This window comes from Sarcophilus harrisii, chromosome 2 (assembly GCF_902635505.1).
Source record: "Sarcophilus harrisii chromosome 2, mSarHar1.11, whole genome shotgun sequence".
NCBI lineage: Eukaryota > Metazoa > Chordata > Mammalia > Dasyuromorphia > Dasyuridae > Sarcophilus > Sarcophilus harrisii.
The window spans coordinates 423,730,119-423,753,548 of record NC_045427.1 but is presented as its reverse complement, the minus strand read 5'-3'; the positions used below and the strand labels follow the sequence as shown (position 1 = coordinate 423,753,548).

At 36.0% G+C, this 23,430-nt stretch overlaps 1 protein-coding gene across 1 annotated transcript in view; it reads left to right on the top strand.

The window, feature by feature from the left end:
* Positions 1–23,430, top strand: part of SAMHD1 (SAM and HD domain containing deoxynucleoside triphosphate triphosphohydrolase 1) — a 59,181-nt gene that overhangs the window by 16,750 nt on the left and 19,001 nt on the right. The window contains exons 3-10 of the mRNA XM_031953968.1: positions 1,998–2,070; positions 5,619–5,779; positions 6,925–7,040; positions 8,404–8,474; positions 14,787–14,942; positions 19,139–19,239; positions 19,359–19,467; positions 20,181–20,272. Of these exons, the coding sequence (XP_031809828.1) occupies positions 1,998–2,070; positions 5,619–5,779; positions 6,925–7,040; positions 8,404–8,474; positions 14,787–14,942; positions 19,139–19,239; positions 19,359–19,467; positions 20,181–20,272 (879 nt within the window). The remainder of the gene's footprint in view (positions 1–1,997; positions 2,071–5,618; positions 5,780–6,924; positions 7,041–8,403; positions 8,475–14,786; positions 14,943–19,138; positions 19,240–19,358; positions 19,468–20,180; positions 20,273–23,430) is intronic.

Genomic DNA, 23,430 nt, shown 5'->3' with positions numbered 1-23,430 from the left:
TGCTCATTTCACTCAGCATCAGTTCATGTAAGTCTCGCCAATCCTCTCTGTATTCATCCTGCTGGTTATTGTTTACAGAGCAATAATATTCCATAACATTCATATACCACAATTTACTCAACCATTCTCCAACTGATGGGCATCCATTCATTTTCCAGTTTCTAGCCACTACAAAGAGGGCTGCCACAAACATTCTTACACATACAGGTCCCTTTCCCTTCTTTAGTATCTCTTTGGGGTAGAAGCCCAGTAGTGGCACCGCTGGATCAAAGGGTATGCATAGTTTGATAATTTTTGGGTCATAATTCCAGATTGCTCTCCAGAATGGTTGGATTCATTCACAACTCCACCAACAATGTATCAGTGTCCCTGTTTTCCCACATCCCCTCCAACATTCTGCATTATCTTTCCCTGTCATTCTGGCCAATCTGACAGGTGTGTAGTGGTATCTCAGAGTTGTCTTAATTTGCATTTCTCTGATCAATAGTGATTTGGAACACTCTTTCATATGGGTGGTAATAGTTTCAATTTCATCATCTGAAAATTGTCTGTTCATATCCTTTGGCCATTTATCAATTGGAGAATGGCTTGGTTTCTTATAAATTAGAGTCAATTCTCTATATATTTTGGAAATGAGGTCTTTATCAGAACCTTTAACTGTGAAGATGTTTTCCCAGTTTGTTGCTTCCCTCCTAATCTTGTTTGCATTAGTTTTGTTTGTACAGAAGCTTTTTAATTTGATGTAATCAAAATTTTCTATTTTGTGATCAATAATGATCTCTAGTTCATCTTTGGTCACAAATTTCTTCCTAGAGGTAGGGTTTTTAAACATGAAAACCACAAATGGCTAGACCATTCTTGGGATCTTGTACAGTTTCCGAGTTATTAGAGTTTTTGGGCCTTGTGATTGTTCAGCCAGGCTCAGGATCAGTTACTGTAGCCAAGAGCAGAAGGAAGGCACTTGGTTTGACTCACTTGGCAGTGATAGGTGCAGGGATTGTTAACATTGATCACTTCAGCTTCAGCATGTCAGCTGCAATCTCACTCACAAGTCAAGTCAAAAGTCCCTTGGAAAGTAAGGAAGTTCCAACAAATCTAAATACATTAATATATATATATATATACATATATATTATATATATATGTGTGTGTGTATATGTGTGTGTATATATATATAATATATACATGTATATTATATATATATGTGTGTGTATATATATATAATATATACATATATATTATATATATATGTGTGTGTGTATATGTGTGTGTGTGTATATATATATATATATATATACACATACATATATATTATTATTATTATTTTTCTTTTTTTAGAAATCTCATTACGACAGATAGTAAGAGGGGCCAAACCTGATAAGTAGACCACGCTTAGTCTTTATATAATTAGAGAGTCTAAATCCCAGCTCTGACTCTGCCTTACTCCTTAATGCTGAGTTGTGTGTAAGTCATACTGATTGGGAAAGACTCCCAACAACATAGTCAGCTGATATTTATTGTGAACTAAATGCTTCAGGCGGCAGCTGGGTGATGCAGTCACTAGAGTGTCTGGGTTGGAGTCTGGAAGACTCATTTTCCTGAAGACAAATCTGGCCTCAGATATGTACTAGCTGTGTGACTCTTGAGCAAGTTACTTAGCCCTCCCTACCTCTGTTTGCTCATCTGTAAACTGAGCTGGAGGCCTACCATTCCACATATAGGGTCATGAAGAGTCAGATCCAATTGGAAAACGACTGAACAGCAAATGTCCATTAGGGGACAAAGGAAATACAGCATTTTGTCAGTCTAGCTTTCAGATGGCTGAAAAGACCAACCAGGCGGATATGCTGTGAGTATGCCTGGAAACTTATTTGCTTGGGAGATTTATTGAAGTAAATAAAAAATTACTAATGGTTCTTTGTAGGTAAAAATTGACCTGATTTTTAAAAAGTTGTCTTAAATATCACACTTTATTAAATAAATTGTGACTTTCCCAGTTCTTTAGAAGAAAGACAGAAACTGCTGGATTGTATCAGTCAACTGAATCAAGACCATGAAGAGACAATGAAGGTAAGTGGGAGTTATTTTTTAATTGTTAGATCCTAATATTATTCTCTATTTGCAAGGTCTTTGTTTTCTTTTATCCATTTTATATTTGAAGGGGCAGCAGTGGATAGAGCACCAATCCTGAAGTCAGGAGGACCTGAGTTCAAGTTTGGACTCGGACATTTAACCCTTCCTAGCTGTGTGACGCTGGGCAAATCACTTGGCCCCAGTTACCTCAGCACAATCCAAATTCAGTGAACATTATTAGCAAAGCTAACTGAGGAGGCAGCTTTTAAAGTAAATGTTTTTTTAAACAATGGGAAAAATTTTCAGGTATCTGTTAGTTTCCATGTTGAAAAAAAAAAAGAGTGGAGACTTAATATACCATTTTTAAAATTATATTTTTGAGATCATAGAATGTTTCTTTTTTTTTGGCTCCCTGTCATTTCAAACCTATCACTAACATCCCCCAAGGGAGATCAGCAATGCAGTAGAAGGAGTGCTAAACCTGGGGTCAGGTCACCTTTATTCAAGGTCTGACTCTCTTCTGTATGACCCATATGGTAGTATGATCCATATGATTTGAAGAAAATCAGCTCTGGATCTCAGTTTCGTTACCTATAAAATGATGGAATTGAAGCAGATAATCTCCCTTTCAGGTCTAAAAATAGGATCCTTTGATATCCTTCTCAAACCCAGCCTGAGTTGGTATTGAAGCAAGCCTTAGATGCTATCATAGGTAGCTTTTAAGCATATAAGCTAAGACCATACTTTCTTCTAAGGAACTTCATGGATCTGTAGCATTTGAAAATTGCCAGTTATTAATTTAATATTAAATTGATAGTTAGACTTAATGTTAAATTGGAGACTAATAAATACTTTAAATATTTTTAAAACAAGGCCTAAATGGCAATGATCATAAACAGCTAGGAAAGCTGTCCTTGAAAGAGAAAGGAAAGGTAGAAGAAAGTTTGGCTAGTCTATACACAGGAAGAGGTAAGATCCCCTCAAAATGGTATGGATGTGGGTAATGGGCCAGAACTCTGGAGAAGTGTACTTGAAACAAGGATTCTTACAATAAGGTGTTTACTCAGTGGAACTGATGAGACAGTGGTTATCTAGTTAAGCATTAATAGTTCTCTAGTTCAGTTTTTTTCTTACAACAAATAATGGTTCCCTAGTGATCTGTTGATTGGCTTATACTCAATATGAGGAATGGATTTAATTGTAATAGAATATTTAAGAGGTCAGAGTCAGATCTAGAGACAAAGGACTGGAGACTGGAGCTCAAGCTCTTGGATGGAGCCTAGGAGAGACACTCCATCTCCCACCACTGTGGTGGCTGCCTGTCCTCCTTCATTGCTCCAGTGAAACCAAGGCCAGTCTGAAGAGCCTCCAGAAAGCTGGCCCGGGCCCCAGGCAAGGAGACAGACTGTGAAGGAGACAATAAAGAATTTGGACTTTATCCCTGGCTATTCTCATGGTGATTACTCTGCTGAAATGAAGGCTGGTCCAAGACCTCCAGAAAGCTAACCAGAACATTACAGATGTGAAATTCTATTTTGTTTGTTTGTTTGTTTTTAATTGATCAAATGTTTATCCAGCTAGAGCTTTTTTTTTTTTTTTTTTTTTTTTTTAATCACAGTAGTATTTAATGAGGTGGTTGTACAGCTAGCCCCAGGAGAGATATGGCCTACCTCCACCCCACTATGGGAAAGCTGTATTCCACATATACTAGGAACCAGGGGCTTAAAGGAGACGCTTCCTCTTGTTCTCCCTCTCCCAGCTGTCTAATGTGTAAAAGGAGGCACATAGGAAAGAGAGCTGCCTTCTGGTGCTGCTTGTTGCTGATTCTAGCTACACTGATGGATGGTTGACCAGGGCTCCGCTGGTGAGGTCACTGCTGGTCAGGCTGGGCCAGCGGTAACCAGGTACAGCCTCAGGAGAGCTTTTTAGCCAGCTTCTCCACAGCTGATGCTTTTAATTATTGCCTTTGACTTCTCCATTTTAGCTGTTGAACTCCGTATAACAGTGGCTGCTACTTCTCCTGGGCCCCCAGCATTCCAAATTCCACTCCACCTTCCTTAGTTTTCCCCATACAGCACCGAGAGTCAGATCCCTTGATCCACACCTTCCTATTGATAAATTTGTTATTGGCCCTCAGGGTTGACAGTAGCACTTCGTAATTGTGCTGTTTGGTTGTCCTCTGAGACTGCTCTGGTTTCTTCATAATCCAGCTGTTTTCTGGTAGTGTCTGAGAGACTGGCATTTTGGAGATTTTTCACAGTTATGGCAGCAGTAGGGCATGAAGGAACATTGGAGAAGAGGGGCCTAGAGCCTTAATTTGTCCTGAATTCGAATCCTGGGTCCGGGCCCTGGGCTGAGGTTGCTATACTGATTGGGCTACGTTGATTCTCATATATGACATTTTTGCTCCTATATACTCATAGCTACCAGCTGTCATTGGCAAGTGTTTGCAGAAATGGTGATAATCAATGAGCTCCTGCGGACTTTGCCTTAGCCTTTATGGAATAATTAGGGAAGTTTATGTGAGGATCCCATTCTCTTGTTCCTGTTAATCAGTTTTATAACCAGTCATTAGTTTGGTTGATGCAGGCCATAAACCTTGCAGATCCTAGGGGACAGCCCTGGTGCTGAAGCTGGGATTAGAATTTTGTGCAGCAGGCACATGGAAATAATGTGCCTTCAGCCACTCCACTCGTGTTCCTCACTTACCTCAGGTCACCATGTAGCTGTGCTCACTCACTCTGTTGCAATCCTTAGAATTGTGCCTTCAGTCTCCTCCTCTTATCTCAGAAACATGATCCTGTGACCTGGCTTTCTGTGTGACTGAGGCAGTTACTCAGCCCCCTCAGTACCCCTTCTGGTACCGGTTACATAGAAGTCACAGGCAGGAGTGCTGAGACTGTCGGCACCATCCCCAGTGCTGGGGGTGCCAGTAAAAGTAAGCAAGATGGACCCCCTTCAGGTACTTTACATTCTAACAGCAGGAGACAATGTTCATCTCCTAGAAACAGAAACGCCTTTTGTTGCTGCTATTTATCACAACCACATCTATATTTGTAGATGACTTAACAGCATTTCCAACTCTTCTGCCCTTCTGCTTCAGTTACCATTAAGACCAATAGCAGCTTTTATATTGTATTTTTAAATCAGTTCAGCTGGAATGTCATGTTTTCTCTGAATATAATGTGGTGATGATCAACATTGGTTTTTGTAACTATTTAATGTGTTGACTTTACTGAAAGGGGTAGGTGATCCAAAAGAAAAGTTCAAAATTATGCAATTAGACTACTTGACTAATATAGCCAAAGGATGAAGCAAATGAACTTTTTGTTTAATTTGATTTATAATGAATGGATTTGTAGCCCCAAACTATGTAATTATATTACTTGGAGGGAGTTGTTGGCATATATAATATCTTAAATACTTAAATAACTATGGTCTTCAGATTTGATTAGAAACAGTTACATAGAGATTTTTTAAATGGGTTGTTACTTTTAACGCATAAACTGTTTTCATGTACAACTGTAAAAATCATCATTTTCCAGATATTTAATGATCCTGTTCATGGCCATATAGAACTTCACCCTCTTCTTATCCGAATCATTGACACACCTCAATTTCAACGACTTCGATATATTAAACAGCTGGGAGGTGCTTACTATGTTTTTCCAGGTGGCTCACACAACCGATTTGAGCATTGTCTAGGGTAAGGAGAAAAATGCACCTAAACAGAAGTATTACAAATGAGTTGTTCCATTACAAAGAACTTGTGTTTAACCGTGATTATCCATTTTAGTTGTTTAACTTTTGTATTTAACCAGGTTCTTTCTAGCACAGTTAAATGTTGTTACGGTGTGATTTATTTCCTACTTATATATTCCTGAGTGTGGTAGTTGGGCTGTTGAAATAATTAGAAATTTATCTCCAGGGTATTTCAGGGTTCCTTTTTTTTTTTTTTTTTTAAAGCTTTCTTATGGATGTTATAGTCTATAAATATTAAGTCCTTCAGTTTTCTTTCCTGCTTATTCTAACATAGGTTAGTTTCTGCCTTTGAAACCAAACTACTCAATATTTTGGGAAAAATATGAATTTGAAAAGACAAAATTAGAGTTGTAACAACAGTATTAGAATTTGTCTTTTTTTTTTTCCCGAAATATGGAGGAAATGTTCCTGAATGGCAGGAAGTGTAGTTTCCAGTTTATCTTTAGAGACAGTTCTTTCCAATATAAATTTGTTACATGGTGCCTTGTGAATTGCTAGAAAATTACATATAACCTATATTGAATTGTGAGTACAAAAAAATTACACATAAAAGTGCTCTTGATGGGATTAACCTTATAATATGCTCTATTCTACTTAGATAATCAAAGGTGACTAGAATTTTAAGATTACTTTGAAACAGAATTATTTTAACTTTTTTTTTTTTTTTTTGCGTTTTATAGATTCCTTTGTCAGTGTGGTGAAGCCTGTAGGTTCCTCAAAAGAATATTTTTTAAATTTATAAAAAATTTATAAAATTTATAATACCTCAAAAAAACAGTTGTAGTGAACTATTATTATTTTTTGTTTTTTAAAGCAAGTTTAAAAAGTTCAAGGAGCTGAGAATAAGAACCTCTGCTCTACAGAAATATAAACAAATATTACAGGTTGGATAACTGATCTTTGGGACTTGAAAAGAAAAGTAATTTGAAATAAGGAACATCCTCCTGATTACTTAAGGTCTTTGACGGCCACAGTGGTATGTAGGAGAGGTCAAAAAACACATGGAATTAATTAGAAATGGTACATTCTTGATTGAAGAAATAGAGTATATCTTCTAAAATGAAATTTTATTTTCTTCTTGCTTCACAGTGTCGGGTATCTAGCAGGATGTCTGGTCCATGCACTGCATGAAAAGCAGCCTGAACTACAAATAACTGAGCGGGATATGCTGTGTGTTCAGATTGCTGGGCTTTGTCATGATCTAGGTAAACATGTTCAAGGAGCCAAAGGACTTTAATGTGTAAAAACATGATTTATATAAGTATTGGGGGATATATTGTTCTTTTTATTTTAAAAAACCAACCAACTGAGAAGTGTAATGTATAACAGAAATCCTAAGTTCTCTTTATAATACCCCAGTGACTATCAACACACAAAATGTCACTGTTTTTCTCTGTAATTCCAGAATACGTTATATGTATTGCCAAGTCCTATTGCCTCAGTTGAGCATTTCTGTTACAGTATGTTATATTAAAGACTGATTATGAAAGTTTTCTAATCACTTATATCTCAGTAGATAGTTTAATCCTTTGCCTTCTTGAATCCATCTTTCTCATGTTTAGAATACCCGAGATTTTTTTTAACAGAAGATTCTCAGATTGGGGAGAGAGCAGGATTTCTCAATTCCACTATCCATGTGGGTATAAAGCTAAAAAACAGCCCCTGGGACTGTAAAATAGCTCTGTTGGCAATCTAAAATATTTTTGTAGCTATTTGTGAAACTAGATAATCACTAGACCTAGAAGGGATTATAGATATCTAACTTAAGAGGAAATCTAGTTCTCTGGGAAAGGAACTAGCTTATTCTCTTTCCTGTATCTATTTATCTATTTAGCTTAGATGATAGGAAAAAAGTGTCTCTTGCAGTTCATAGACCATTGACCAACTTAGGTAAATTTGGAAGAGTTTACCATTAGAAACTTGGCCCTTCCTTATTTCTCAAATATACAGAGAACTAAGTCAAATTTATAAGAGCACAAATCGTTATGATAAATAGCCAAAGGATATGAACAGGCAGTTTTTAGAAGAAATCAAAGTGATCAGGAGTCATATGAAAAAAAAAAATGCCTCGAAATCACTAAATAATTGGAGAAGTGTAAATTAAAACAACTCAGAGTTACCACCTCATACCAATCAGATTGGTTAGTAAACAGAAAAGAAAATGATAAATGCTAGAAAGGATGTGGGAAAATAGGTACACTGGTGGAGTTGTGAACTGGTGCAGCCATTCTGGAGAATAATTTGTAATTATGTCCAAAGGGATTTAAAACTTTAAAAGTACATACTCTAATCCAGCATCACTGGATTATTCTATTGGCTCATTCTATATTCCTAAGAAATCAAAGAAAAGGAAAATAATCTGTATGTACAAAAATATTTATAGTAACTCTTTTTGGGGTGGCAAAGAATTGAAAATTGAGGAGATACCCATCAATTGGTAAAGTTGTAGTATATTGTTGAGGCTGTGGATCTTCTGAAGAATAGAAATGAATTAAGTTTGAATGAAGAAGAAATGAATTTGTGCTTTTCAATAATGTGAACCATTGTTTCTTAATTCTCTTTTTAAAGGTCATGGACCATTTTCACACATGTTTGATGGAAGGTTTATTCCCCGTGCTCGCCCAGGATATGATTGGAAGGTATGTGATATAATCAGGTTTTCATATAGCTAAATAGATAAAGCATTTATTAGGTACATTACTATATTCCAGGCATGGCACAAAGTTCTGGGGATACAAATAGAAGCAAAAAAGCCAGTCCCTACCCTCAAAGACCTTTCGTTCTAATGAGAGAAGACAGTATGAAGAAGACCTGGAAAACGTGGAGAGGGCAAGCCTCCTGGGCAGCATCTTTCCACAGAGTACAGGTGTAAAGGAGGTAAAAAGTCCAAAGAGTGAGCAGTGGGTCCAGGAGTGAAGTGAAGATGGTCTAGCGACCTTATGCAATGGGTATCTGGGCCAGAAGTTCATTAATTTGGAGATCAAACTTGTGCTTCATACAGAAAGTTACCATAATCTTTTAAATGGCTTGCCATGTTTTTACATTATCTATTTTTCCCAATGTTTTTACCCCCTCTTCTTCCCAGAGAACAGTCTCATAACAAAAAAAGGGGGAAATAGTTGAGAAAAACTAATAACCACCACAAAGAAGTCTGACATAGGTAGTATCCCGTACTGATTCTCCTACCTCTGAAAAGGAGAAATGGTATTTTTTCGTATCTTGCCAGGGGGGAGAAGAGCAAAATTAAATAATCATCTTGCACCATTCAGTTTTGTTATTGTTTTGTATTTTGTATGTTGTTTTCCTGGTTCTGTTTCCTTCACTTTTCGTTAATTCCTGTGTCTTCCTATACTTCTTTGCAGTCATCATATTTTTCATTTCTTATAACCCAGAAATATTCCATGACAGTTATGTTCCATATAGCTTGTTTAGCTGTTTCTAATTTGATAAGTATCTATTTTGTTTCCATTTTTTTGCTATCTTTAAAAGTATTGCTATTAATATTGTATTTGAGGCCTTTCTTTTTGTTAATGACTTCCTTGAAGGGCAGCTTAGCAATAGGTACCTCTGAGTCAAAGTGTATTGACTTTTTATAATTGGATGCTTTCTAGATGTTTTGGAACATAGAACTTTGAAGCAGTTCGTTTTAAAATTTGACATGCTGGATAAAAAGAAAATCTACATGTAAATCATTTCTAGGGAAAAATGTAAAACTAAATGTCATAGAAAAAAGAGATTAAATTTTTATGCTTTACTCCAAAAGGCAGATCAACTAAAAGCAAAGGGGAGAAATAGGAAAGCAGATTTCACTTTGATATAAGGGAAAATGACTTAACAGTTGGAGTTGTTCTCTTACCCACAGGAAATGTTCTGCTTATGGTAGATTTGTCGGTCATGGAACAGAGGATGTTTTGACTTTGGCCTAGGTTAGGTGTCCTCTGAGGCCTTTTATTCTAACTCTAGGATTCTTTGATTATAGAATTAAAATCTAGTAAGACAGATGTGACATCACTAACTTGTATTACAGTGCACATTTCTCTAGCATCTTTATTCAAGTTTACAAGCTGCTTTCCTCAGGACAGCTTTGTGAGGTAGACAGGGACATAGTTGAAATATTCTCTCCTTTCTACAGATGATGAACCTGAATAACCCAAATGCCATGCCCAGATTGGTCCATTTATAGCTAGGTAAAGACCTGAGTTCTGATCCAGTATCAGAGACTTAGTAGCTGTGTGATTTTGGACAAGTCACATAACTACCTCATATTTCGCATCTATGAAAATAGTAGTACTTACTTCCCAGTTTATTGAGAAAATAAAATCAGATAATATTTATAAAGTACTTTGCAAACCTTTAAAGTGCTATGTTAATTGTAACTGTTGCTATTGTATTAGTAAACTTGGAGAAGTTGATGGATTTTGGTGTTTATTATTTCTTTTTTTTTCTTTTTTTTTTTTAACCACTCCAGTATTTATTCCAAGAAAACCCCTGATGGGAGTTGTGAAGCGTTGGATGCAACTGAAATGATTGAACAGTCACAATGACTTAACTGTAACAAATTGATTTCCTTCTTATATTTGAGAGTTATCAATATTAAGTGTAAACTCTCTAAATTCTTCTAACCAATTGCAAAATGAATATCTGACAGTTTTTTATTTCCTTGGACAAGAATCCCACATCAGCTCCACTAGCAACAGAATATTCTCTTTTCAACCTCTTTTATAGAAATCACTTATGTTTTCATTGTTTTACTAAACAATCCACATCTTAGTCATAGGTATAATGTTCTTAATAAAAAAAAGTGTGCTGGCAAAAAATCTTAGGTGCACTAGATAATGAAAATACCCATTACTTAGAGTCAAAAGTTAGGGAAAAAATTAAGGGAGAGAAATATTTCTACCTGCCAAAATTAAATCACAGTTAGAATTTAAACTCCCTCAAGGTAGATACTGGATCATATTCAAATTTTTTTATCACAATAGTCTAGCACCATACCTTGCACAGTATAGTTGCTTAGGAAATATCTTTTTAGTTGAATTGAAAAACAAACTATGAGAAATCCCTCTGAAATTGCTGCAATTCTTGAAAGGTAGAGTAAGTATTATCAACCTCTACTTTATAATTTAGTAAACTAAGATTTACTTCCTTGTTAAATTCCTTTGTCCAGCTAAATTGGATAGTTAACTATGCAGTTAAATTCCTTGCCCTAACTCAGTCGCTGGGTAGTGGTGTTTATTATTTCAAAAGAACTGTGATGACTTTGATTTAAGACAAGGCTTCTTAAATCTTTTTCACTCTCAGTCCCTTTTTGCCCCAGCAATTTTTATGTGACCCCGTGTATATTGGATATAAAATAGCTATACACATCAAGCATCTATTGACAATAAATCATAATTTTGCAATCTCCACATTCAGTTACCAGATGGGTTTGCAACCCACAATATAAGACCTGGGATTTAAAATATGTCTGTTTCCTATCTCTGCAAATGTTCACTTCATGCATTAGTAGATGGTAATATGTGATTTAAAAAAAATCTTTCCATACTTAGCTAGGCTGGTGATCATCCAAAGACCATTGCTTAGACCTGTGCCCAAAGCATTTTAAATTTGCTAGACTTCCAGTCCCAAGGGTTAGATTTAATTTGTATGGGCTTTGAGAATCCTAAGCTTCCTCCATGAGAGCAAGAGTTGAAGAAGGATTATTAATAAGGATGATTCGTGAATGCAGTGGTAATTGTGCAATTAAAAACTCATTGGTAACTTTGAAGAGAGCCGTTTCAGTGCTGAAAAGTTAGAGATCAGAATATATAATTTTTTTTTTGGTAGGAATTAGGTGATGAAAGAAAAAGTTGAGTAAATAGCTGGAGGGGGAGATTAATCAAGAGATTTAGTGTTTGATTGTTTAAAGTGTTTGTGTATGTTTGAACAGGTTTGTAGGCAACTGAGAAGGAGTTAGTGGTAAAGAAAGATTAAAGGGATGTGTGTTTATGTGGTTAAGGCAGGTATCTTATAAGTATGAGATAGAAGAGGCAAACTCCTGGAGGATTTGGGAGGGGAGGGAATTAAGGACACAAGTAAAAGAATTTGGTATTGAGAAAAGGAAAGACCCATTTTTTTCTTCTTAGACTAGAGCTAAAAGGAAGCTAATGAGAGATGATTTTCAAGGTGAAAAAAGTTTTCTCCAAAAAAGAGTAAAGTGAGAGAAAAAGTTTAACACAGATGCTGTGGGGGTCAATTAAGCAAGATTATAAAGATTGCTTTAGAGTCATGAAGTGTGAAGTAAAATTGGACAAAATAAATTTGTAGCAAACTCATTCTATATTTGTATGACTTCATCTAGCAGCTTTCAGTAACAAAATAAGAGCTAAGAGTAATTCAGAGCTGGGGATTGGGCCCTGGCTGAATGAGTAATTGTAGGACAAAGGAAAAGGATTTGGAACTCTGGCATAGAGGACAGTGTGAAATTAAGGATTAACTGTATCATCAAAATTGAAAAAGGAGAAAAATAAAGCCAGAACAGGATGATACACTGGTTAGAGCAAGAAAGATTAGACAGTAGAGGCACTAGATTAAAGATTCTTTGTTTGGGGTCCATGAATTTTGTAACATTTTGATAAAATAAACATTTTGATTCCCTTTAGATTAATTCCCTATTGGATTTCTGTCCCTGGTACTTTGCACAATCCCTGTAAGATGAATAGGTGTTTGATGCTTATTAATTAAGGAGATGGTTACCTACATTGTCTAGTCTGGGTATTTGTGGGGGCATGAGTATGTGTATTAAACTTTGAAAATATAAGAATGGCAACATCTTTCAAAGAAAATTGTGAGCCAAGTACTGAACTCCTTGAGAAAAGGAAGAAAACCCCTTGGCTTCTTTCTGGTAGATAGTTGCCACCAGGGTCTGGTTAGGATGGTGTAGATGGTGGTATTACTCAAAAAGGAGAGAGATTATTGATTGTTGGGGGAAAGAATGGGTGGATGTTTTAAGTCAGAGTGAGAAGCAGTGAGTATATTTATTCCTTCTCTTAGCCCATATCATCATGGTTTTAGAGCTGAAAGCAAACTCAAGAGGTCATCAATCTCTTACCCTGTCATTTTCTAGATGAGCAAATTGAAGGCCAGGGAGGTTGTGATTTGTCCAAAATTACAAGGTAGTAAACATAAGAGAAAGCACTTTGGTACTGGGGGGACTGACCAAGGATGTCTTGTTTTGTTTTATTTTGTTTTGTTTTCAAGGAGACCTATGGTTGCAGGGAGATGAAACAAGTTTGGAAGGAGGAGGTATAATTTGAAGCTTGCTTTGTTGATGGTAGAACAGAAATTCTAGGAGACAGACTAGGAAGTAAAAAACTTTGAAGGGCAGGAGTAGCTGGGATAGTAGGGAAAGGAGGTTTTCTTCTAGGTAGCCTTAGATTCTGAATCACAGAATTTAGATCAGCCTTGGGAAGGGAGTCCTAGATGTAGTGCAGCAACCCCCTGTGAGTCCTCAGGTTGGGAGTCCAGGGAAAGAGCCAGTTCCTCCTGGGTATGGGCAGGCAGTTATCCCACCCTTCCCAGTAGCAAGGCCAACGGTGTCCCAGCTTGAGCAAAGGGGTCGATTTGATGATTACCCCTGAGCACAGGAAAGGACAGAGCTGAGGCTCTGGGTCTTGTTCACGGATGGCCTAGATGGCCATGGTCTAGGGATGAATTCTGTTGGGAAGGCCTGGTGGCTTAAGAGTTGGTGCCTGAGGGAAAGACACTCCCTCAGTCACCAAGTCTGAGTGGCTTATGGGGAATTTTGTGGACTCATAAAAGTTGGATAAACCGGTAGTTGCATTTAAGGAGGTAACATGTTGAGTAATACAGGGCTTGGTAAACCCTGAAACGAAACCAAGGATCGTTTCAGTCATGATCAGCAGTCTGTCACAAGTGAAATTCAGTACAAGCAGGTCAAGGTGTATTCTCCGAGTAAGATAACATTTTATTAACAGGAGGGCTACGTGTCAGTAGGGAGGCAGCTGGGTGGCCAGTGGATAAAGTGCCGGCCTTCAGATCTGGTCTCTGTGACCCTAGGCGAGTTATTGACCCCTGCTTGCCTCAGTTTCCTCATCTGCAAAGTGAGCTGGAGAAGGAAATGGCAAATCTCTCCATTATCTCTGCCAAGAAAACCCCAAATGGGGTCACAAAAAGTCAGATAACTAAAGAACTGAACAACATCTGACAGTGGAATGGGTCAATGGCTGTCTTTGTTAAGCCAAAGACCCCATGATGGAAACTCACCCTTTTTTTTATTTATTTATTTATTTTTTTTAATAATATTAGAACAGGGAGGATAGAGCATCGGCATTGGAGTCAGGACCTGAGTTCAAATTGGGCCTCAGATGCTCAAATTTACTGTGTGATCCTGGGCACTTAATCCTGATTGCCTTGCAAATAAATTTTTTTAAAATACTAGAACAAAGAATAGAACAGGGTAGATGAGGGAAAAATTTGCTTATAGGGTTATTAACATCATGGAGTGAAGGACAGTATGATCAGTTACATTGCTGAGGTATGGGGAACAATATGATTGCTTGGAATTAGGACTAAGAGATAGATACTCGTTTTTTCCAATCCAATTGCAAGGTTAAAGATAGTGGACCAGACTAGCAACAAGACATCCTTGAAGGATAGCTTGGTGGTGTAAAAATATTTGACCATATTTCTTGGTGTCCACCCACAATCCCTACAGGTAGCAGAATTCCTTGAGGCAAGAGTAGAAAAATAATTAGCTAGAAAACTGAATTTCCAAACTTAAAGGCTAACAGAATTTCTAAACTAAGTTCAGAGATAAAGGACCATGAGTTAGGCAGTTATGGGACAAAATCAATTAGTTATAATTAGAATGGATAAATAAATAGTACTAGATCATCTTAATTTTTACAGATCAGATGTACTGATTTGGTTTCTTTTCTTATTTTTTCCAGCATGAAATGGGTTCAGTCAAGATGTTTGAGTACCTGGTTAATGCCAATGGAATTGAAAATGTAATGAAGAAATATGGACTTGTTCCAGAAGAAGATATATGTTTTATCAAAGAACAAATTGCAGGACCTCTTGAGTCAACAGAAGTGAGTTCTTCGGTGAGTTAGCTAGTTAGTTTGAATTGCCTAATTTCTCAAATGAGGGACTATATTTTCTTTTCTGTAAATTTTACCAGTTTTTAAGAAGTGCATTTATAGTTTAGAAGCCCCCCAAATTGTAATTGATTATTTAGATCCAGCTATATAGTAATTTGAAAACTGCAACTATAAAACTTTTATTTAAAGTAAAAATTCTTACATGGATCTCTTTTGAAGGAACACTTAATTATATACATAATAGATTAGGTTTTGGGGCCATAAAAGGAGTTTTTATTCTTCAGAGCCCCAGATTAGTTCTACTACAGGGTTCCTTCTAGCTCTCAGATCTTTTTTTTTTTTAAATTTTCTTTCTCTTTTTAATTTATGTAGTGTTTTTTTTTTTTTGTAGTGTTTTATGTAGTGTTTTGTTTGTCAAAACTCTTGAGTCCACTGGTGATCCTTGGACTAATTGTTCTCACCTTACTGTTCTGTCATCTTGTCCACATCTGAACACAAGAATATTTTGAGAGACTTTGTCAAATATTTTCCTAAAATCCAAGTACTCTATATCTATGAACAGCCATTGGTTGGTTTATGTAGTAATACTATTGTTGAACTTGGGAAGGGACACCAAAAGTTTGGAGTCACAGACTAGTGTCATGAGGTATCTCAAAAAAATTTGCAGGCTTGAACCCATTCCAAGTCAAGGGGCAAATTTTATTTTATTTTATTTTTTATTTAATAGCCTTTTATTTACAGGTTATATGCATGGATAACTTTACAGCATTAACAATTGCCAAACCTCTTGTTCCAATTTTTCACCTCTTACCCCAAGGGGCAAAATTTTATTGTAATTGTAATGCCATTACAAGCAGACTAAATTCTAAGGGAATTCTACAGAGAAACAGAAGCAAAGAAACACATTTATATTTCTATGGCCCATGGGTAGGACTAAGGATTGGTCTCCAGAATTTAGTTCTCATTGACCAAATTATCACTGACTAAATTATCAGTCAGCAATGAATCAAGGAGTAGTCTATTCAGAATCAGACAGATTGGGTGTAGGAATTTCCTGAGGCAGATTGCAAAACCAGAAGATCTAGAATCACTGACTTATTGCCAGTCAGTGAATCTAGATCTTCTTATTGCCAGAACAGAAGCCCCCCCTAAAATCAAGGGACCACAAAATCATATTACATCACCATCAAAAAAAAAATAAATTGGTCTGGCTAAAATGCAGGGTTTTTTTTTTTTTTTTTTTATGAATGCAATTTAGTTCATGTTTCTCATCACTTCCTTTTAATAATCTTGTTTCTGAATGGATGTCCATCAGTTGGAGAATGGCTGAATAAATTGTGGTATATGAATATTATGGAATATTACTGTTCTATAAGAAATGACCAACAGGATGATTTCAGAAAGGCCTGGAGAGACTTACATGAACTGATGCTGAGTGAAATGAGCAGCACCAGGAGATCATTATGTACTTCAACAACAATACTATATGATGACCAGTTCTGATGGATCAGGCCATCCTCAGCAACGAGATCAACCAAATCATTTCCAATGGAGCAGTAATGAACTGAACCAGCTATGCCCAGCGAAAGAACTCTGGGAGATGACTAAGAACCATTACATTGAATTCCCAATCCCTATATTTATGCCCACCTGCATTTTTGATTTCCTTCACAAGCTAATTGTACAATATTTCAGAGTCTGATTCTTTTTGTACAGCAAAATAACGTTTTGGTCATGTATACTTATTGTGTATCTAATTTATATTTTAATGTATTTAACATCTACTGGTCATCCTGCCATCTAGGGGAGGGGGTGGGGGGGGGTAAGAGGTGAAAAATTGGAACAAAAGGTTTGGCAATTGTCAATTCTGTAAAGTTATCCATGCATATAACCTGTATTAAATAAAAAAAAATAATAATAATAATAATAATCTTGTTTCTAGAAATTAATCTTAGACTCACCAGACTAGAATTTGAATAACCTGCTTACTTCTTTTTCAAAATTGCATCATTTACCCACCATCATTTTGAAATTCCTTTCAGTTTCCATAGTTGTTTAAATTTCATAAATGGGTTCAGCAGCCACATTACAAAATTTTTATATAACTCTCAGATGTAGTTCTCCTGGTCTAAGTGGTCTATAGATTAATTCAGTGTGGTGACATTTAATAGAAATTGCTGGCATTTGTGGAGTACTTCAGCTTTAAGAGTAAAGCATCTTACTCTTACAAGCTTGGTAACTGCAGTATCCTGTTTAAAGATCATGCTCTTCAGCAAGGACAGTAGAAGCAAAATTGGACAGATATGTCCTCTTTGTATTTTCAGTTTTCATTATTCCATTTCTCAGGCATTCATTGACTTTATCCCTTTCTTGTTCCTCCTTTGCTCTTAACATGTTGAAAGGCACTGAGATTAATCTTCAAATAGCATATCATGTCATCTTTTTATATTCCTCTTCACTTATTTGACCTGGTCTCTTCTAAGGTGTCCTTTTAAAATCAGATGCATCCCTGAGTTTCCTCCAGCCTCTTAATACTCATCTTCAATTTATTTTTGATAGGAGTCTTTGGCAACTGTTCACATAGCATTATTCTTGGCCACCCTTGGTCCAGTTTCTGTCAATGTTCAGTATCTACCAATGAGTGCCATTTCTTTTTAAATGTTTTATTGATTTTTGTTTCCATCATTGTTGCTTCCTATTCATTTCCATGCTCCTTGGAACCTTCACTTTTAACAAATGAGTACAGTTAAGTAAACCAAAACTAGCATTTGCTGTATATGAAAATGTGTGCTTCTGATGAAGCACAGATAGAGTTCACTGCCTCTCGGAGGCAAGTCACAATCAGTCAGCCTTCTGAAGCATTTCAGTGATTTACATTTTTGTTGGCATTGTTTAAATTGTTCCCTTGGTTCTGTTTACTCTGCTCGTTTGTGTTCCTGTTGATTCGTTTGTTCCTTTAAGTGTCTTTGGATCTTTAAATTGTTTATTTCTTAAGGTACAATTCCAGGCTGGAGTCAGGAAGACTTGAGTTCAAATATGGCCTTGGACATGAATTAGCCCTTTGACCCTGAGCAAGTCACCTAATGGCAAACTTCTACATTCTTTGCCAAGAAAAACTCGTGGACAGTGTGGTCCTTAGGGTCACCAAAGATCAGAGATGGCTGAACAACAGTTCTGTTACATTCACACACCATAGCGCCATTCCCCATTTGGTGGACATCCATTTTCCTTCCATTTCTTTCCTACTAAAGAAAGTTTGCTCCAAATGTTTTTGTGCATATAGGATCTTTTCCTATTGATGTCACTGGATATAAATCCTCTTATGGTGTTTCTGAGTCAAAAAGAAGGTATGCTTTTATTGGCTTTTCATGAGAAGAATAAGCTTACTTGGATTTTCTTGTCTTTTTTTTTCCTCCTAAATTCCCTACCTTTAATCAAATATATTAAAAATAGCATCTGTATTATCTGTTCTTTCCCTGCCAATCTCAGTTTTCTGCTTATGGAAAATTTCATAATCTGTAGATATTGTTTCTAAATTCTTTACCCCCTTAGTGCACATGGAAATTTCTTAATCTGAAGTCCATGGACTTTTTAGTGTTTGGATAATTATATTTCAATTTTCAATATTTCAATAAAATTATTTCCTTTATAATTCCATATGCTATGTTTTATTTTACACATTTAAAACTGTTAATTCTGAAAAGAAATCCTTAATGTCTTCAGACTTCCAGAGAGATCCATAATGTCCAAAAGGTTAAGAAATTCTTTTCTAATAGTACCATATGATTGACTAGAAGTAAATCTTTAGGTTTGACAGGTATTTAATTGTTCTAATACATTCCCTAGAAATGTAGCCTAGCTAATGATTGGTCTTAGGAGTTTGGTGTATTTGCTTCCATAGTTTTCAGTACCATGGTTCCTGTGGGTAATAATGACTAGTTTCACTCATAGTTGGGGCTATCAGTGCTCATTATTCACAGGATGATTAAGAAGTGGTAATGTTGGGGAAAGAATGAACTTGTGTGTAAAAGGCTTTTCATGGGTTTTAAGACTTGGCAACATAAACAGAAAAGGTTCTTGTGTAAATAATTCTCTTTTGTAAACTTGCTGTGCTACCATATCTGAAAAGTAATGAATGAATCAATGAACATTAATCCATGATTATGACTAAATTTGCTTTTCCCTGGGTTTTTTTCCAGTGGCCGTATAAAGGGCGACCTGAAGAGAAAAACTTTCTTTATGAGATAGTGGCTAATAAGCGCAATGGCATTGATGTGGATAAATGGGATTATTTTGCCAGGTACACGTTGAAAATTTCACAAGTTGCTGTCATACTTTGATGAGTAGTTTCATTGCTATTGTCTAAGGTACACATTTCCTACTGACTTTTTTCACCTCCATTTCTTGGAATCTTTTTAGGGATTGCCACCATCTTGGAATTCCAAATAACTTTGACCATAAGCGTTTTATTAAGTTTGCCCGTGTATGTGAAGTAGACAATAAGAAACATATTTGCACCAGAGACAAGGTAAAGTGTTTGAGAAAAAAATAGTCAAGAAAGGGATTCTCTTGTTCCTAATTACAAATTGAGAATTGGGGGAATAGCATAGCTTTTGGTAAGCATTTTCAGTCATCTTTTCTTTTGTTTAGCATTGCTAAAGGCTCTTATAAAATTAGTAAAATGTTGGAAAGCATTCGCAGCTTTTGTTAATGCATGATTATTGTCACCTTTCTGAATTTATTTGGGATGCCAAAAGGGAAAAATCACATACATAACTGTTTAATTTGCCTTTGTGACATAAACACGCATATCTCTATGTATAAATATCTGTTTGAATTTGCTTAACTTATGTGGAATTACATTAAAAAATAAAACCTTGAAACAAATATTTAAATATTATTTTATGATATTAGCAGTATTTAGGTCAACTTGGTGGAGAAGTATTAAAAAGTTAAGAGCAAGCCAATGAATGTCACAGATCTATCATCCTTTTATTAGGGGTACTTGGATGGTGTATACATTATTCATTGTGTGGTAGAAAAAGAAAAGCATGCAGGTTTAAATTCGTTTTTTGCTGCATCCCTTGTGACTTTCGATCAGTCATTTTAAATGAAGGTGTTAAACTAGATCAATTCTGTGATCTTGTGTAAGCTTATGCACATTATTTATGCCTGTCTTAATCCCTTTTCTGCTTCTCATACTTGTACAATACAAATTAAGTTTGTTTCACAATTCTCTAGGAAGTTGGAAATCTGTATGACATGTTCCATACACGCAACTGCCTGCACCGAAGAGCTTACCAGCACAGAGTTGGCAACCTCATTGAAACAATGTAAGGATTTTACTCATCACTTCCCTACAAAATTTTGTGTATTTGTGTATTTGTCACAGTAAATTGAATGTTGTATGTGTTCAATTTGATACCTATTTCAGGTTCTGAAAGAATTCAGATGAAATGAAAAACATGTTGTAGTTTAGAGAGTTTAGAGAGCCAGCCCACTTAATGAGAAAATTGACTAGGAAGAATAAAAGATAGAATATCTAAAGTAGAATCAAAAAGATAGGAGGGAATCAAGGGGAAATAGAAAATGTCAGCCATCAAAACTGTTTAATTCTGGTTTTTAAAAAACCCCATAAAAAATAAAGCAGTGGAATAGACTAATGAAGTTTTAAATTTTTGTTGTTTAATCCCAACTCTCATTAATAGTTATTTTTTTTTAAATTTTCAATAGTATTTTATTTTCTAAATGCAAATAAAGATAGTTTTCAGCATTTTTTTCTTACTAAGACTTTATGTTCCAAATTTTTTTCCTTCCCTTCTTTATCTCTCCCTTCTTCAAGATAGCAAGCAAACTGATATATTTTAAATATTTCTATATTTGTCATGTTGTGCAAGAAAAATAGGACCAAAAGGGAAAAAATGATGAGAAAGAAAGAACAAACAAAAAGTGAAAACACTATGCTGTGATCCATATTCCGTCTCCAAAGTTCTCTCTTTGGATCCAGATGCCTCTTTCCCTCACAAGTCTTAGAATTGCCTTGAATGACCTCATTGTTGAGAAGAGCCAAATCTATCACAGTAGATATCATATAATCTTTGTTACTGTGTACAATGTTCTCTTGATTCTACTCAGTTCACTCAATATCAATTCATGTAAGTCTTTTCATCCTTTTTTTTTTTTTAATTAAGGCTTTTTATTTTTTAAAACCTATGCCTGAACAGTTCTTCAACATTAGCCTTTGCAAAACCCTGTGTTCCAATCCCCCTCTCCCCCCTCACTTGCCCCACACTCTCCCCTAGATTTTCCAGGCTTTTCTGAAATCAGTATTACTCATCATTTTTTTTTTTTTAACAGTATTTCATTTTCCCAAATACACAAAGATAGTTTTCAACTTTCACCTTTGCAAAATCTTGTATTCCAAATTTTTCTCCCTCCCTCTTTCTTCCCTCTCCCCAAGACAGCAAGCAATCCCATAAAGATGAAACATGTGCAGTTCTTCTAAACATGCTTCCACATTTGTCTTGCTGTGCAAGAAAAATCAGATCGAAAGAAAAAAAAGTAACAACAGCAAAAAATTGAAAATACTAAGCTTTGATCCACACTTAGCGCGCCCCCCCCCCCCCCCCCCCCCCCCCCCCCCCCCCCCCCCCCAGTCTCTCTCTGGTTGCTCTCTCCATCACTTTGGAATCATATTGGAATTGCCTTAAATCAACTCATTGTTGAAAAGAGCATCACGTAATTTTGTTACTGTGTACAACGTTGTCTTGCTTTTGCCTCTTTTCCTCAGCATCAGTTCATGTAACTATTTCCAGGCTTTCCTGAAGTCAGCCTGCTCATCATTTTCTAATAGCACACTAATATTCCATTACATTCTCATACCATAACTTATCCAGCCATTCCCCACTTTATGGGAAGTTTGCCATTTTCTTCTTCAGTGGATTGAGGCAAACAGAGGTTAAGGGACTTGTCACACAGCTAGGGAGCATCTCAGGTCAGATTTGAACCTGGCTTTTTTCTGGCAATCTATCCACTGATAGATGTGTCTTATGATAAAGAAGGCTCAGAAACAATTGAATTCAGCAAGTATAAGCTCCAGAACATCATTTACCTTGAGAAAAGTTCCCTGTTAAAGGAAAGTTTCTGGGGAAACTTGAAATTGGGGTGAGAGGAATTGCGTTTTAGGCCAGTGTAGGATAACATTTCTCACAATAGATGTTGGAACTGAATGATGGATGTCCTGCTAGCTAAGTAGTATAATGGGCAGAGCACCAAACTACAGAAGTCAGGAAGGTCTGAGTTCCAATCCTACCTCAAACATAGACTCTGTGACTCTCAGCAGGTCACTTAATTTGTATTTGCTAATTTGTAAAATGGTAATAATAATAGTATTTATCTTCCAGGATGAAACAGGATGACATTTGTAAAGGGCTTAATAAGGTGTCTGGCATATAGTAAGCATTATACAAAGGTTAGGTGGTGGTTGTTATTATTATTATACCATAAAGTAATTAGAATTAGATCTTTTACCTCTCACAGCTATGACAAAAGGAGAAATTCCTACCCAGGCAAGGGATAGAAAACCAAAAATTATGAACTCCATTTTTACATTTTTCCCATCCTGTGGCATGATCAGAATGGATGTCCTGTCTAGACTTTATGCTTTGTGATGTTTTCTGGAGGCTTCCTGGGATTTAATACATGGGCTTGGAAGGTTGACAGGGATGATAATTGTTTAATGTGATAGAGGAATCTTTTTCCTTGGGAGTTTCTTTTAAAAAAGCAGTCATTTTGCACAATGACCCCTAGAAGTTGGAATAATTTACTGAAGACCTAAAACAAGGTTTTTGGGGGGGATTTTGGAATTTTTTTTCAATAACATGTAAAAAAAGAAACTTTGCCATTTGTTGTTGTTAGTTTTTTTTTTTTTTATTTTAAGTTCTAGATAATGTTTAAGTGAAGAAATTAAAACCATCTCTAGTCATTTAAAAAAAATGTCCTAAATCACATCCTGAGTGAAGTAAAAAGAAACAGGAGAACATTGTACACAGTAACAGCAAGATTATACAATGATCAGTTCTGATGGACATGGCTCTTTTCAATAATGAGATGATTCAAACCAGTTCCAGTGATCTTTTGAAGAAGAAGAGACATCTGTACCCAGAGAGAAGACTGTGGGAATTGAGTGTGAATCACAACATAGCATTCTCCCTTCTTTTGTTGTTGTTTGTTTACTTTTTGTTTTCTTTTTCTTTTTTCCCTTTTTGATTTGACATTTCTTTTGCCACATGATAAATGTGGCAATATATATATAGAATTGTACATGTTCAACATAAATTAGATTACTTGGTATCTAGGTGAGGAGTTTTGGAAGAAGGGAGGGAGAAAAATTTGGAACACAAGGATTCACAAGCGTGAATGTTGATAACTAATTTTTTTTTGGGGGGGGGGAAGCTGTTTTATATATATATATATATATATATACACACAT